General features: G+C 46.7%; 2 protein-coding genes across 9 annotated transcripts in view; one reads left to right on the top strand and one right to left on the bottom strand.

The window, feature by feature from the left end:
• FHIP1A (FHF complex subunit HOOK interacting protein 1A) overlaps positions 1 to 14,453 on the top strand; it is a 199,639-nt gene extending 185,186 nt beyond the window's left edge. For all 7 annotated transcript variants that reach the window (XM_074338445.1, XM_019722794.2, XM_074338440.1 and 4 more), the window contains 3 exons: positions 1,471 to 1,649; positions 2,004 to 2,142; positions 7,126 to 14,453. In XM_074338445.1, coding sequence (XP_074194546.1) covers positions 1,471 to 1,649; positions 2,004 to 2,142; positions 7,126 to 7,379 — 572 coding nt within the window. In that variant the 3' untranslated portion in view covers positions 7,380 to 14,453. The remainder of the gene's footprint in view (positions 1 to 1,470; positions 1,650 to 2,003; positions 2,143 to 7,125) is intronic.
• Positions 13,179 to 16,315, bottom strand: part of GATB (glutamyl-tRNA amidotransferase subunit B) — a 78,968-nt gene continuing 75,831 nt past the window's right edge. For both annotated transcript variants that reach the window (XM_074338446.1, XM_019722812.2), the window contains one exon: positions 13,179 to 15,229. In XM_074338446.1, the coding sequence (XP_074194547.1) occupies positions 15,101 to 15,229 (129 nt within the window). In that variant the 3' untranslated portion in view covers positions 13,179 to 15,100. The remainder of the gene's footprint in view (positions 15,230 to 16,315) is intronic.

Below are 16,315 nucleotides of genomic sequence, written 5' to 3'. Positions count from 1 at the left end.
GAGGCCTGCTGGGTCGTAGAACATGACTGATTTGCTCAGCCCCCATCACAACGGTGAGGAAGCTGAGGGGGTGGTGCCTTTTTTGTTTCAAGGCCCCTTAGAGACATGCTCTGTCTTCCTGGTGATAAGGCGATTGCCGTTACTGTGTTAATCGCCTCCGTGGGTTAGAGGTGTGGGTTTGGTGTTCCCAGTTCTCAGACAGCTCGTTTCTTTGCAGAGGGTTTTACTCTCTTACGTTACCATTTCTGAATGAAGCACCTTGTGATGAAGTATGTTTTTGTTAAACTCATATTAATGTTGGTGAAGTCTTCGTACTGCACGTTTAGTCATCCAGGGAGATACGTGCTTTGACATAAATATGCTATGGTTCAGCGGCATCATCAGTAACTCCCCTGGGTTAAATACAGAATCCTCAATGATTTTGCTTAATGGACCACTTGGCTGGTAAAGTGGAAAATATCTTCCTGTAATTTTACTAATGCCGGATTAATTTTCTTGATTTTCCTTGTCTTCAATGAACTCAAACAGAAAGCATAGTCATTATCTGGTGAGACAAATTAGTTGACGCTCTATTTTTCTTAGTTTTTTTATAAACTTTTTTTTTTTTTTTTTTAATGAAATAATAGATTTTCTATTTTAAGGAACCTCTGACATATCCAACTATATCTCGCCAAACCAAGTCTCTTTTCTCCCCTCACCCCGCCATCTGGAAGTTCAGCACTAGTGAAATCACAGGCCGGGCTTCATTTGCGCGTCTCTCTCTTCTTCCGGTTCTTCCCCACTGTGATATTTGATGAGACAGACTCTTTTTTGGGGTGCTTGTTGGGGACAGACTGTTTCCAGTGTTACTATTGGATAAACATAGTTCACCTGTGTTTGGTCTTCTTTTTGTTTTTTTGTTGTTTTTAATTTTGTTCTTTAAATTCCACATACAAGTGAAATCATATGGTTTCTGTCTCTCTCGGTCTGACTCGTTTCACGTAGCATCATGCCCTCCAAGTCCATGCATGTTGCCGCAGTGTTCGGTATTCTTTAATAACACAAAGACTTTTTGTTACCCACACTTTGGATGGCCTCTGATGTTTGCATGAAGCCCTACAGCAGGCAGCGTCTTGAGATGACAAATATGTTTTTGAGCCTGGGCAGCACAGAAACAGTGTGGAAAAGTATATTTAAAATTTTTAAATGGAATCATTCATCAAGGTCTGTGATAATTTTCCAAATATCAGAACGGCTCATGGAGTCAAACCATTAGCTCCCGTGCACATTCTGCTGCTTTCTTCCTATGGCGGTTTGTTTGGTGCTTTGGTTTGGGGCAGGCGGACACCTGGTTGCATTTCCTGAGTGGGCTTTGGTTTGCACCTGGCGAGGCTGAGGTGTGGGTGGAAGCTGTGGCCCCAGGGCCTCCTAGGTGTTGGGGAACGACACTGCGTGCGCCCTGCCTGCCCTGACCCCATGTCCTGCCTGCAGGCCCATTCATCAGCGTGGTCCTGTCCAAGCTGGAGAACATGCTGGAGAACTCCCTGCACGTCAACTTGCTCCTGATTGGGATCATCACGCAGCTGGCCAGCTACCCCCAGCCACTCCTGCGCTCCTTTCTCCTCAACACCAACATGGTCTTCCAGCCAAGCGTCCGTTCTCTCTACCAGGTATGTGAGCGAGCCACCGCCACACCTGTGCACCTGATGGGTGCTGATGAGAGGGCTCCTCCTCTCCTGCCCCTGTTATTTTGGTGTCTTGCGGAAATGCCTCTGTTCTAATTCGTTGGCTCTCCTTGCCTGTCCTGTTTTGCTAATTGTGTAGATTATTCCAGACAAGCTGCAAAGCTTCATTGGGTTAGATGTTTCGAGGGTGCCCGACCAAAGCACTCAGGCAGTTAAAAATGAGCAAGTGCCTCAGATCATAATAGTTCCTGCAACGAGGGCTGTACCTGAAAGATAGATTGCTACCTGAGGCTGGAATTCCACTGGGAGCATTGACATCATTCATGTCGTTTTCGACAGGTCCTAGCATCTGTGAAAAACAAGATTGAACAGTTTGCTTCTGTGGAGAGAGACTTCCCCGGACTCCTCATACAAGCCCAGCAATACCTGCTTTTCCGAGTGGACATGTCGGACGTGACCCCGGACTCACTAACCAAAGGTGAGCCGGCTTCTCCCTGCCTCTCTCCTTCCACTGCTCCACCATTTCCCCAGCCTCCTGATTTGGGTTCAAAGATGCTGTATAGGCTCCTGGGCCCAAAGCATCTTAACATGTTTTCATCTTTGCCCAACACGAAGGAGGCGCCTGCTAGTGTTCCTAAGCCTGAAGGAAGGTCTGCCCTGCCCATACCCGGCCTCTTCTAAGTCTGGCGGGTCCAGTGGGGCATTTGTTTTCCCAACCGAGAGTGCTTGAGGGAAGGAATGCTGTGTGGGTTGTTGCCAGCCTAGGATAAATAACTTGGCACATATGGGCCAGGAAGAGGCATTCTGTACACACCCTAAGGCTTTTTTTGGCCAGCCCTACCCTGAGCAGGGCATCCGTTGTTCTCTTTATTATGTTTTCAGAGACTCTCAGGCCCCAAATAAATGTGCTTTAGGGCTCTAGAAGGTAAGAACTATTTGTTTTGACTGGGAGAGGTAAAGTTTATACTCAGCGTAAGATTCCTGAGAGTGACTTTTCATAGGCTCTCGAGGTGTTAGTCTGGGGCCTGGCGGGGAAGGGCGATGGGTGGGTGCTGAGCAGCAGAGCTAAGGAGGTCCTGCCGGCCGGCCAGGCCTGCGGAGCATGGCTGCTTTGCCTCATTTAAGCTCATGTTGGACAGATCGGATGACCTGTTGTCTTGTGAGCTGTGGCTTAGGCCTTGGTGAGTGCAAAGCAGGGAATGCCCCAGATTGTACTGGTGTTTGCTTATCTCAGGGTAAGTCAGGCTTCTCTGTGGCCGGTGACATGTGGAGAGAGTGGGGCTCTCAGTTCTCTTGATCAGAAACCCGCTCTGACAGGCAGAATGTAACTCAGGGCAATGTGTACACCTTTAAAGGAAGCTGGAAAGATCCTGGAACTCTGAAGGCTTGGCCTTGCCTCTGCGTAGCTACTTGATCTCGGTCTCTTAGCCTCACCGGGCCTCAGGTTTCTTGACTTTAAGTGAAGGATTTGTTTTCCATTTCTGAAGTTCTTTCTGGCTGTAGAACTCTTGTTGTGAAGGACTCTTAAGGTACTTGCAAGGCAGATTCTGCAAGGAAGGTGGGCCTTGTGCCACTGGTCAGATGGGGTGGGGAGGAGCTTCAAGCTTTGGCCCTGGAGGAGAGCAGGTAAAGCCGTGGATGGAACCAAAGGAGCCCCTGCATCTTTGTGGGAACCCCCACCTGGCCTCTGCTAGCCACTTGGACAGTCGGCCGGTTAGCTGTGTTTCTCCTGAACAGGGAGTGTGTTGCTGTCACTCACCCTGCAAGAGAAGGTGTATCAGTTAGCTTCAGTGTGTAACGAACCACTGCAAAAACACTGGCTTAAAACAAAGCCACTTATGAGTGCTCAGGAGTCCATGTGGTTACTGCTGTTCTGATCTGGGCTAAGTTCAGCTGATTGGGGCTGCACTGGCTCGTGTGTTGCTATCAGCAGGTGGCTTCTGAATGGGATGGCCTCACATATAATGCTGGCTGCTGGCTGGGGTAATGGGGATGGTGGAGTCTGTGTTTCCCATCATCCAGCAGGTTGGCCCTGTTGGTCATTGTCAGTCAGGCAGGATCACAGCAGGGCTGGTGGGGTGCAGAGTGGTGGGGTCACTCACACTTTGTCCTTCGTTCTGCCTGCAGACCGTCTGTGACCATGGCTGCCAGATACGTGCCCCGGGAAGCTCATTCCCACCACATAAGGTTGTCAGATTATAGTCAGCTGTGGCTGATGCTTTTTAAGGCCTGTGACATTCAAGGGACTTTGATTTGTAGGAAGCTTCTCTTGGGATATAAGATTTTCCTTTCATGGATGTTTTTACATTAACTTCATAACTTCTTTCAGATTAGCAGAGTGACACCCTCCCCTTAACTTAAAAGAGCTCTAAACTCATAGAATGAGAAAGGTTCCTGTCCCTTTGCACAGAGCTGGCTTCTGAAGCATTGAGTATGATGTGATTGCCTATAAATGAGTTGAATCTGGGACACAGAACAATTTATAATTAAGAAGCCTGGTAAAAGGCCGAATATCGGGGTTTCCAGTGTGTGTGTACCATGCACTTTGTCTAACACCACTGACAGGGGGATTAGCGTGTAACGGATTTCTCTCCTTAATGTCTGAAATCTTTCCAATATTAGTCTTGCTCTGTTGCAGCTTTTCAGACCCGGGGCAACATTTCAGAAAACCACTCTTGACTCTGTCATTGATTTGCACTTCCCTTCCTCCCTGCTTTCTGCTTGTGCCTGTTTGTTGAGCCCTGTATGAGGGTGTAACCCGAGCGCCTGCAGCCAGAGCTGCTCCATCATTGGAGGCCCTGCAATCCCTTGGCCTCCTGGCAGCCCTGGGAAAATAAGGGCCTCCTCACCAATGCTTCAAATGGAAGTAAGAGTCTGTATGACTGCTGCTCCAGGGCTGGTGGACTTCCTGTGCCAGCTGTCACATCGTCCTGTTGTCTCTGAGGCTCAGCCACTTGCCAGGCTTTTCATTTTCCCCTCAAATACTTTCCAAATCACAGAGGTTGTATTTACTTGTCTGTACTTATATTCAGAGTCCTTTCATTGATTTCTACCTCTGGAAGGAAGGTCAAGTAGGTATTAGTCCCATTTGGCAGAAAAGGAAACCGAGCCATTATAAGCTAGTTGCCAGGTAGGGACCTAACCAGTTCCCTTTGTTTTTGAATCGAGAGTTTGATGGGCTTTGTGACACTGAAACGCCCATCCCATCCATGCTTATAGGACGGAATCCCTATAAGGATTTCCCTGCTAGTCCTCATCTCCCTCGCTGGGCACTCTCCTGCCTTTGTTTCTGAAGATAACTTTGAGTCTTGGATTCAAGCTGGGTAAATGAGCCTCAGTGATGGCACTTTTTAAATTCATGGATCAAGCTAGATAAATGAACCACAAAAAGCTTTTTTTGTGGGGAAAAGAGGAGTGAATTTGAAGGAGAAAGATGGTAATGAGGAATACAGATCAGCTCCAGGGAGCTGAGGTATGGGGAAGACCTAATGTCTGTCAGTTCCTTCCCTCATTCATTCAGCAAATGTGTATCAGCTTCTACGAGGAATAAGGAAGTGTGTTGGGGGCTGGGAAGGACGCATCCTGTAGGGGCTCAGCTCTCAGGAATCTCAAAGTCTGGTAGAGGAGAAAAAACACCAACAGCAACGCAGGCTAAAGAGCAACGTAGGCATTAGCTGGTAAATAAAATGGGGTGGGAGCATAGAACAGAGAATTTACTTGTAGAGGCAGGAAACAAAGTGCTTTGTGAAGTCCTGCCAACTGAATTGATGGCTGACACTGTGCGTTCGACCTGTGGACTTGTTTCATCCTTACAATGACTTGATGAGCTTTTGGCAGATGACCTTCAACTACAGAGACGTACATCAAGCAACTCGCCTGATGTTAGCCAGTCAGTGGCATAGTCTGTGCTCCTAACCACTGTACTGGTGTCTCTTAACGGTAGGAAGATTTGGGGGAGCAGAAATGTCAGGGAAGGGAATTCCAGGTGAGGGAAGCAACATAAACAGTGCCAGTCTTGGTCTGGGATTAGTGCCCACGAGTGTCCCATTCCCCACTGGCATCCAGGCCAACTTCCTTCGTGACCTTCTCCAGGTGCTTTGGAGAGTTGCAGTGCTGGAGTGCTAGGGTGGGGGTGCTAAGGGGTGACCTCCTTAAGGGGGTGCTAAGGTTGGCGGTGTACTTCTGTGATAGCAACTTGCCCTCACTCTCTTGTCAGGACGTGTGGGTTTCTGCTGAAAGGTAGCAGACAGATTCTCAACCACTTCTCTAGTTCTTTATGGCACATACTGTGATAAGCTTTAATCTGAGGGGATATTTAAAGCAGTAAAGAGGAGGATTTTTTTTTTTTAACACTAAAGACTATAGTGGAGAGTTGTGGAAAGTACTATAAATGTCAAGAATTTTTAGCATTACAGTTAAGCGACACTCTGAGAAGAGTGTTGAGAAATGGGATTGAATCCTGAAGAGTGGCCAAAGTAATGAAGAGCTTGAAAATAATGCTTTGTAAAGAGTAATGAGACTGTTAGAGTAGGGGGCAGAAGAAGGCATAAATAATTCCTATAAATATATGAAGGCTGCAGATGTTCAGATATTCAGGAATTAAATAGTGGGGAACGTTGAACCATTTTAATTAGTAAAACTGCTTTGATATGAAAATGCAAATCACTTGAATATGTTCAAGTTTGGGCTCATACCATATTAGACCTAGGTTACTGACACTGACATTGAAACCCTGGAAACACTCGTTAAATTGAGGCTGGCACTGGATGCCCACGGTTATGGGCGGCGCCCAGGGGGTCTTCCCAGCACTCAACTTCCTCTCCATTATTTTCAACCTTTAAAATGCTTCTTCTGTTCTATGCTCCACCGGAGGCTGGAGGTCCCAGCTAGAAGGCGGGGGTCACCAGGGAGCCCCAGGGACCAGAGTCTGAGCTGCAGGGAGCGTGGAGTGGCTTGTGTAACCCAGTCTGCCTCCTGCAGCTACACTCTGTGATCAAGGCTTAGCTGGCAAAGGTGGGACTGTCACCCGACACGAGGACATTGGGAGAGCAGGTGGAGCCTCTGGATGTCCCTAAGCAAGCATCGTGGGGAGCCAAGTCTTCACTTGCTTGACGCAGTGGCAGGAGATGCCTTTTTCATTGTTTTCCCCTTGTCATGCCTGGGGCATGGAGGTTTTCTTGATAAACCTAAATTCTTATCACAATTTCTGCACGAAGTTCCTTTTCCAGGATTTGGGACAAAAGTCTATCACATGCCCTGTGCTGGAGGTTATCTGCTGGGCAGATGTGTGTGTGTGCCACGGAGAGGACGGAGGTGCCTGCTCAAGGGCTGGGTCTTCAGACTTCAGTCAGTCAGACGACCTGAACCCACGACTGACACTCCATCTGCCCCAGCACTTGACTGAAGAGGGCGGACGCGCAGGGCAGCAGAGACCGCCATGACCGTCCCTTTCTGGTTTCAGATCCCATTCAGGATGCTTCCAGGACAGGAACTGGCAAGAACCTTTTGGATGGCCCCCCCAGAGTGCTTCAGCCCTTCCTGACGAACAGAGCCAAGGTGGCCGGGGTGCCCCCGAGCCTGCCCCTGCCGGTGAGGAACACCATGCTGGCTGCCGCCCTCTTCCCCGAGTTCCTCAAGGAACTGGCCGCCTTGGCCCAGGAACACTCCATTCTGTGCTACAAGATCCTGGGTGACTTTGAAGACTCCTATTGTTAGCTTCAGCTTTTTCTTTTTCTTTTTTTTTTTAAATAGAGGTTCTTGTTTTTTAAGGTTTTAGTGTCTTGACTGAATGTTAAATGCAAAGCTGCTTACAAAAATTTCTACTTTGATATTTCCTGACAATACTTGATTTGTGGGGAGGGGGATTTTCTGTACACCTCCTCTCTCTAGCCAGGTCTTTCCACCCTACTTTGTATAGAATGTAAGTCTCATAAGCTGGTTGCTCCTGTGGCAGGTTTTCTTTGCTCGGTTTTTCCTCCTCAGATTTTTCGGTTGTTATTATTCTCCCTCCCCTCTGAGTCCACTCATCTTGCAGCTTAGAGCGTACCAAACGAGTGCATACTGGCCTCAATGATTTCTGGAAGTGCCCCGTGTCCGAAGACTGGCTCTTCCACAGCACGTGAAGAATGCACACCTACTCCTGTTGCCTTCTGCATCTTTGCTTCCATGTTACAAAAGGGAAGGATAAAGATGGAGCCCCCTTGCCTCCACCTCGTAAGCACATATCATGTGGCCCTTTCCATTCTGCTTCCAAGACTTAGGTTCTGCCCAACTGCCTTCTGGGGCAGGCATATCGTTGGTCTCAGCTACCTGCCTGGTCGTCAGATGTTGGCGGAGGGAGCTTGAAACGCAGAGACAGTTTCCTGTTGCTGGAGAGATTTCTTTTATCCAGTGTATTGCTACCTAAACACTGAACATAGCCTTAGCTTGGTAAGATTTGCACAAAGTGAAATGTACCTATGCAAACTGTTACTTTGGTTTTCAGGAGTTTGATCAGATGAAGAAAGCGTGGTATCATGTACCTATAGAGGAAGACAATCATCGTTTTTTAAAGTGTTTTATGAAAAACTGATTAATTGGTGATGCAATTTCATAGTGGGGTTGTTGTGTGTTTTTTTGGCATGGGGAGGTGTATGGAGTGGAGATAAAGGATAAACTAAATGCAACATGTAAAAACGTTGATGGTTCCCTTAAATTGTGTTTGCTTTTTCTAGTATGTTGCACTTTGTAGAGAACCAGGTACCGTACGGCCACTCTGGGAAGTGGGATGTACATGCAGACAGATCACAGGGAGACCAGGAAAGCCAAGTGCCTGCTGGTGACTCAGTCTACACAGAAGTGCCGCCTTCCAAGTAATGGGGTTCATTAGGAGGCCCCAGTGTGAGGTATTAGTGCCTTTCTGCTGCTTGTCAGCCTGCTCCAAAGGGCATCATTATACATAGAGCCAGTCTCCTTACACCACCACCACGAGGGGGAAATACAAAATCATTGTGGGCTAAAACCGAGACCCTAAACGGCTGATAATTATGAATATTCAATTCTACTCCTCTCTATTCTGGGCAGGTAAGAAGCACATAGAGAGCATGTGCCTCACCGTTTGGAGGGAAAGTGGAAGCCCCAGTGTGCATGTTTCTCTCTCTCTCTCTCTCTGTCTCTCACTATCACTGCTGAGCCCCCCGGGGTGGGGGGCAGCCACAGGTGTGGTGCTGTGTCTCAGGAGCATTGTTTTGGTTTTAATCAGGCCCCTAGTAGTGGAGTAAAGAATCACATGAGACCCTGCAGAGCAGAAGCCGCTCTTTTGTGGTTCAGGGATCTCAAAGCAGCTTTGTCGTGAGAGAAAAGCTAGTCCAGTGGAATGACGTCTCCAGTGGTCGTCTCCAGTAGAATGACGACCCCAGGAGGTCTGGCCTGGCCTGGGAGCCCCTTAGGAGCCAGCTTCACAGTGTTTCTGAGTCTGAGAAAAAACCAAAGATACCAACTCATTATGTATTTCTGACTTCAATTTATATGTTTTGAAAAATGCTTTGCCCAGCTGTGGTACAGCAGCCAGGACCTCTGCGGCCCAGCAAACGAGCCTGCTCTTGGCTTCCTGGCGCCAGCGGGTATTTGCACAACCCACAGGTCTCCACTGGAAGAGAAGGTGGCTTAAGGGAGTGAAAGAGGAGCAGAAAGATGGAACTTAAGCTGTAAGTTATCCTTTGTTTTGCACAAGTATTTGTCTTCCAGTTTGGGTTTATTACCAGGTATGTAAAAGCTAAACTCACACCTGGCAACTGTATTCTTTAGCTTTTAGGTTTGATTTGCACTTCACTCCGTTATCTGGTGATGGTGTTGATTTTTCTTGAGTCCATGTAGCTTTATTAGAGGACACCTTCGTCCCCTTTGTGGAAGGTGCCCTTTGGGAAAGAGACTGATTTGTCCCTCACAGTGGTTTTTCAGTAGGCGACTCTCGTTTTTTTCAGAAGGAAACTCCTTTCTAAAGGAGGACAATGAGCACCGTGTGGGGTGAGAAGCAGGAATATCACCTCCCATGGGGGTGCTGGTGGCAAACTGACGCTGGTAACCCTCTCTGTTTGGAGTCGGAAACTGGTTCTTGTGTGTGAAACCACTGCAGCCCTCCTCCTGAGTACTGTGTCCAGGGTTTTTTAAAATGAAGTCAGAAAATTGAACTGGAAATACATTATAGAGAACTGGAAAGCCCATGCCCATGCGGTTGAGTAAAACAGCCCGGTTGGCTAGGTAAGGATGGCTCAGGGAATGGTGTGGACGTGTCAGAGGAAAAACAACAGAACTCTGAGGCTATAAACAGGAAAAGAGCAACTCCTGAGGGGTTTGGAGGATCTAGGTAGATACGAAGATACTGTACATCAGCTGGGTGACGATGGGAACTCCTGGGTGGGGGAAAAATCCTGGTCATGAAGTAGAATATTCCAGTCATAAAGTAGTAGGGGAGGTCCTTAGAAATATCTTTTTTGTAATGAGTTTTGGGGGAAAATTTAAAGCGACTTGGCATGCTTTCAAATGTGGCCCAAGATTGTGAACACTTTTCCATGTGGATGGGCTCCCACGTCAAACACGGTGCTACTTGTGGGAGACACAGCGGACGCAGACCTGCCCGAGGGCGGCATCACTGTGCCCAGCCGATGGTCCTGGGCAGTCAGGGATTCCTGGGATATCACGACATTGACCTCAAGTCATAAGTCAGGGACGGAGGGCAAGTTCCAGACGGAGTGAATTTTGTGGTTCAGTGTGTATGAGAGCAGTGGGGTGTTTAAAACTGATTTTTGGAAATGGCCAAGGAAATGTTCTTAAATTTTTAAACAAAGAAATTTGAGTTTAGCCTAAAATACAGTTTCATGGGGGTAAATTATAATTTCTCAACCATGAAATGGGGATGCTAGAGTAACCAATTAGAGGTGGGATTTTCTTTATCAATAGATACTTCCTTTTCCTGGTATTTAGAGAATTGTGAAATTGTCCCCATTTCCTACGTGTTATTGTGGAGGATACTTTGATGTGCTGGGGTTGGAATCCATGTCTGTCACCTGTAGGGAGGATGCGTTCAGTTCTTTTACGGGTTTTCAGCAGCACTGTTTCCTCAGCAAATGGCTTTCATTTAGGTCTGATATAGTTGGTTTTCAGTCCATTAAGACAGCATGGGGCCAGCGTGTTGTCAGCAGAGCATCCTCTTAGGAATAGAATCTAGAAACAGGATACACGAGTATTTGGGTTGCCTGTTCAATTTGGGGCGCTACTGGTGTTCAGGGTTGAAAGTTGTTTTTGATGTCTTTGAATCAGCTTGGTTGCAGTGGTCGTGTGGGTTGATTTCCAAATCCGTTTAGAGGTTTGGGGTTGCAGTAGGGCTGCCCTGCTGAATCTAGATCATTGTGTCTCGGTTACTTTCATGAGGGACGTGCCGCCCAAGCAGGGGTGGGACATGTCCTTGGTGTGACGTTAAATGTCTGCAGCATATGCTCCAGTTCTCATTTAAGGGCAGTTCAATTTAATTGCTAATTACCAGCCCTGTGTTTACTGAAATGGCTGTCATGCTTGCTATTTTTATGAAACAGCTTATTGTGGGATAGCTATTACTGTACGTCATTGGTCCAGGCCAGTGTCATTCGTGGCTCGCTGCGAATCTCAGCCAGCTTTGCAGTATTAGCTCTTCCTGGAAGCAGCGGTCTTCTGGTAGCTAAGTCATTAAGGAGATATTCTCAGACCCCTTCGTGCTTCAACCATCAATCTATAGAACACACAACACTAATTCTCCATTAAATAACAGCTTAAAACAGAACCCTGTCAAGCCCATTTATACTCCATTCTTAAATCATATCTGAGAAAACTATTTTAAGAAAATGGACTTGACTTTTTTTTTGAATGATCATCATATAAACTTTTTTTTAAAGAAAGAGCTCTGGGACATGAAGAATTGCTTTTATTGGGCTTTAGTGGAAAATCTTTGGTGAGGTTCTATGAGGAAAAGGACAGGGAGAAGGTTGGGGGAAGCCTTCAGTTCTTTGGCCTCTGTACTTAGAATCCTAAATGGATGAAGACCCTTCCTATCCCGTGGGGTCCTTGTGAATGTTGTTCCTGTTTTACAACAAGTGAGTGAACCTAACTCACTGTCACCTACACAAGTAACAAGACTGCCAGTAGGTTCTGTCAGCATGAGTGTGATACGTATTTCAGGCATCTTTTGGGGAACTTAGGTTTACCCTGTCATTTCAGAACCTGACAAGGGGGAGGGAAGTTCTTAGGCCAGATTAGAAATTCTATGGAGCTGAGGCTGCAGAAGTCTGTTTCTTAGTGGGTCAGCTGACTTTTCATTGGGACAAGTCTACATAAGACCCACCTGTAACAATGCCCTATTTTGCCCTGGAAACACTTTAAAAGACAGAATTTGGTATCGACGATCTTACTTTACATGGTTTTTGCTAAGTTGTTGGACTAAGGGAGGCAATAAGAGAAGATTTCAACCAGCTGCTTTCCGTCTCATAACCGAGGGTCAGCGCTCTTCACCAATAATCCATGTGCATTTGTCTACAATCTGAAGCATGGCAGCCATTTCCACGCTGCCTTTGATAATGGGTAAATAGCATGGCCTTTCAGATACTGTTTTTCCCCCAGTCACTATGTAGAATCCTTGAAATGATGCAACTAAATTCAATAGAAATGAAAAATACAACATAAATTGTAGGTCATAGCCATAAGCTATATATTGAATTAACCAACTAAATAACTCAAAGCTCTAGGAGGGTATGTATTTGCAAAAATTTCATAGCCTTCTTCCAGATTGTCAATAATTACAAAAATTATTGTGGTGGTGGTAGAGCTTAGCTAAAACATCCTTAACTCGGCATAAATAATGGTCTAAGTTCTTTTTCCTGGGCTACTTGTACCTTGAGAGATAGGAATAGAAGTTCTTCTTAATGCATAAGCCTGGCCAGTCAAGAAGCTCCTTCCTAGACCCAGATTTCCAGAGTTTAAAAGCCTGCTAATTTGGCAATACAAGCCACTCATACAGAGGGGCCCCACCAAAGGCTGTCCATTAATTTCATTTTATAAATTTAATGAACTTTTACTAAATACTTACTCGGTGCCAGGGAGCATGCTGAGTGCTGAGGCTGGCATTCCTAGCCTCCCACCAGACCCAACCAGCCAACCTCCTCAAGCAACAGGACACATGGTTTGGACCCGACCAGGCAGAGCTGGCTCAGGCTGACCTAGGGGAGAGCCAGTTCTCCAGAACTTTCCCCTCCCAGCTTACAGGTGTGTGGATTGCAATGACAGATGGCAGTGGCTTCACCTATGGCGCCAACTCATACATTTTAATGAGATTTGCCCCTGAAGAGCAAACCAAAGTCATACTCATGCAAAAAAAGTATTTAAAATTGTATTTCACTGAGGCCCATTTATGAGCACAGCCATACTTTGTGAATTTCTTAGGGTGTTATGTAAACATATCTTTCGAATGTCTAGTCAGGTTCCAAGTTAAGATATCTGAGCTGTAGTTTGATATATATATATATTTATTAGCAGTTATAATGACATAACAGTCTGATTTTGAGGATCTGAGAAGTGGGCATTCAGGACCACAGGCAGTTGTCAGAGCTGGACAGTAAGTGTGATAAAGATCAACTGATTTAATATTGGCACGTTTCTCTGGAAATGGTCAGTCGATAATACAGTTTGCACTTGACCTAATAGCTTTGATAAACCATCTTCCTCTGGCTGCCCCTACTCCATTCAAGCCTTTGATTTAAAGTGGTCTGGGAAGTGCTTTCTGTAAACTTTGATGACTAAGAACCTAGACCTTTGGTGAAAATGGAGTTTGTAAAACAAAACTAAACCTTATTCTTACAAAACAAGCATTCCTTGATTCCAATCTCAGACCACCATTGCCCGTCTGTAATTCATAGACACTTGTGAGGAGCGAGAACTGACTCTGCCTTTCTTCTCGAAATGAGGCTTAATGAAAATATTTTACCTTTGGGCCCAGTAGTTTTCAGTATTGTGACAGCACGTGGGAGGGGCACATGGCTTCCTGGGTGATGGAACCTATTCTCATAATTCTAAATCAGTAATTTTTTTAAAAAAGTTGTTTTTTTAAACCTTCATGCTTGTCTGAAATGGACCGCACCCCTGGCCTCCCTTCTGTCCCTGCTTTTTCGGCTGGGTAAGCGGGACACCCCTCTCGTTACTCCCAGTGGGGGAAGTCCTGCCCAATTGTCTGTAATCGTTAATTGCTAACCTGGTGATGGGGCAGGTCAACTTTCCCCCCGTTCCCCAGCTGCACGGAGCACTGCTCATGATGGAAATGTGTCTTCCTCTTGGTAGGCGGAAGAATCCAGTGTAAGATCAGGGCCTCCGAAAGTGGTGTTCTTATTTAGGTCACAGTCTGAAATGTGCTTTTAAAAAACAGCATTTGTAAAACGGGTCTTTCAGCATTGTGAGTCAGTGGTAACAAAGGCATACAGTGAACAAAGAAAGGGGCGCCCCAGAGCGATTGAGAGAAATAGTATTATTGTCATGAGAACAGGGTGAAGGCGACCCAGCTTTCGTGGACATACTGTCAGCCGTATCACAATTACTGTTAAAGGTCAAGATTTTGATTCTCTAGTTTATAATCTTATTCTTTCCAGGCAAAACTAATGTTACAGCTTATCTTTATCTTTTTTTGGCCTGGGGGGGGGGGTGGAATTGTCAACTGCACAATCTTTGAAGTGTAAGTTAATTTTTTATGTGATATTTCAGTATATATTTTATTCATTAAATTTATTTCAAAATTTCTGTTGTCTATTTTACAAAAAAAGAAAAACAATGTGATTTATTCTCAGACCTCTGCCTCCTGGGACTCCTAGGGGGTTGAACGAGCGGCATCACTTGCCCTCAATGGTTGGGGGAATAGCACTAATACCTAATATATGACTAACGTCCTCCTGCCCTGCCCTCCGCAACCTCCCGAAACACACGTGTGTTTCCGCTACATCAATGAACTTATTTTGCTCTGTCTGCCTCTTCATTAACCTAGTTTTAGGTCTGAAACACTGCATCCAGATTCTGGTGTCTTGATCACTGCTCGTCCCCAGCACCTAGAACGAAGCTGGCCCTTAGGATGGGCCCAGAAATAGTTGTTGAAGGAACTGCAGAATGAAGTTTTCTAAGAAAGGTAACAGTATTTGAAACAGTATGTTTCATTTAGTTCAGAATTATTAAGCGCTAGAAAGTGCTAATGCTTAACCTCTGCCGCAGCTGTGATGGAGCCGCTTGGAGGTCATGACGCACACAGGGATGCTGGTCTTGTGGAGGGGGCACCCCAGGGCGCAGGGTCGGGGTGGCGCGGGCACTGAGACGCCGGGACGTCAGGTCTCACAGCTCCGGTGCTGCGGCACGGTGAGCTGCACTGTCCTCCCTCAGGCAGGGGGACCCAGAACATCTCACGGCGACAGCTTCTTCTCTAGTATCTCCTTGATCACTGTCGGGTCTGCTCGGCTGAGAGTCGCTTTTCGGACCAACCCGATCAGTTTATTTATAGCTCTGGGGTTTCCATTCTTCATATCCATCACCTTCAAAGACAGAGAAGAAAATGTTTTAGGGGAGAAAATGAAGAGACGCACATCTAAAGAGACCCTACATTCAGGCTGATGTTTACTGAAACAGCTTGTTTTTCCTTTCAGTACCAGATATAAAAGGGGAGGGGTGAGTCTGAGGAGGTTTCTAGGCTCCTGTCAAAGGAGACATTGCTCCTTGGCCTTCTGGCTGAAATGGACAGGAGGACCCTGAGGGACCACGAGTGACTGGTCCGGAGAAGCTGGCCCCCTGGGCGGCAGTGACACGAAGAGCTGCCCACAGATGGGCGTGAGGACCCTCGCTGAGATGAGTGCTCTGGTCTAATCAGTGTGGTGCCCCTCTCATCCTCCGGGGTGTTCAGCAGGCACAGAAATGCATGGCTTTCCTCCTCCACCCACTCTCTGCACAGAACAGCCCCTCACCCAGAGCGCTGTGCTGGGACGGAGGGGGGACAACAAAGGCAGGAGGTGCTGAGTTTCTATCACGTCGCCACCGACCGTCAGGGCTGCCCGCTCCGACCTCCCACTCTGCAGCATTCTGCTCAGCAGTGACGCTGAGTATTTGCACTCAGTGCCGCAGAACGAGTCTGAAACTAAAGGTGTGTCCTTATCAGACACTACAGATGACGCAGGAGGGTGGCGACTGCCGAGACGCAGTGCAAGCTCGTTTTCCTCACGGGAGTACAGCGCGGTCAGTGTGCCTGGAAGCTGATGGGCGGGGGTGGGGGGTGTATTCTTCTGATAGAGGTGCTAGGGATCCTTTTCCCCACTGACCAATCTCTCTAGACAACATGATTAGGCTTGGGGAGGGAGGGAGACTCCTCACTGCACCTTTTCTGTTTTGTTTTCTATTTTGTTCTATGCTCAGAATACAAAATTACTTGGTTTTCAGCTATGCTCCTGTCAAGGATTTCCTCCATAATTTACAAATAATTTTCCTTTCTGCCTTTCTTCCCACTTCTTAAAGGCATGAAGCTACAGTGTTTCCCTGTCTTCCCCCCACTCTGCAGTCATGCCTGCTGGTTTATTATTGAGAGGTCCTCCTTGTAAGGCAGAGCTAGCCACAGCAGATTCAAAAGGCCA

This window comes from Rhinolophus sinicus, linkage group LG07 (assembly GCF_036562045.2).
Source record: "Rhinolophus sinicus isolate RSC01 linkage group LG07, ASM3656204v1, whole genome shotgun sequence".
Taxonomy (NCBI): domain Eukaryota; kingdom Metazoa; phylum Chordata; class Mammalia; order Chiroptera; family Rhinolophidae; genus Rhinolophus; species Rhinolophus sinicus.
The sequence above is the reverse complement of the archived record's forward strand: the minus strand, read 5'-3'. Positions and strand labels throughout refer to the sequence as shown.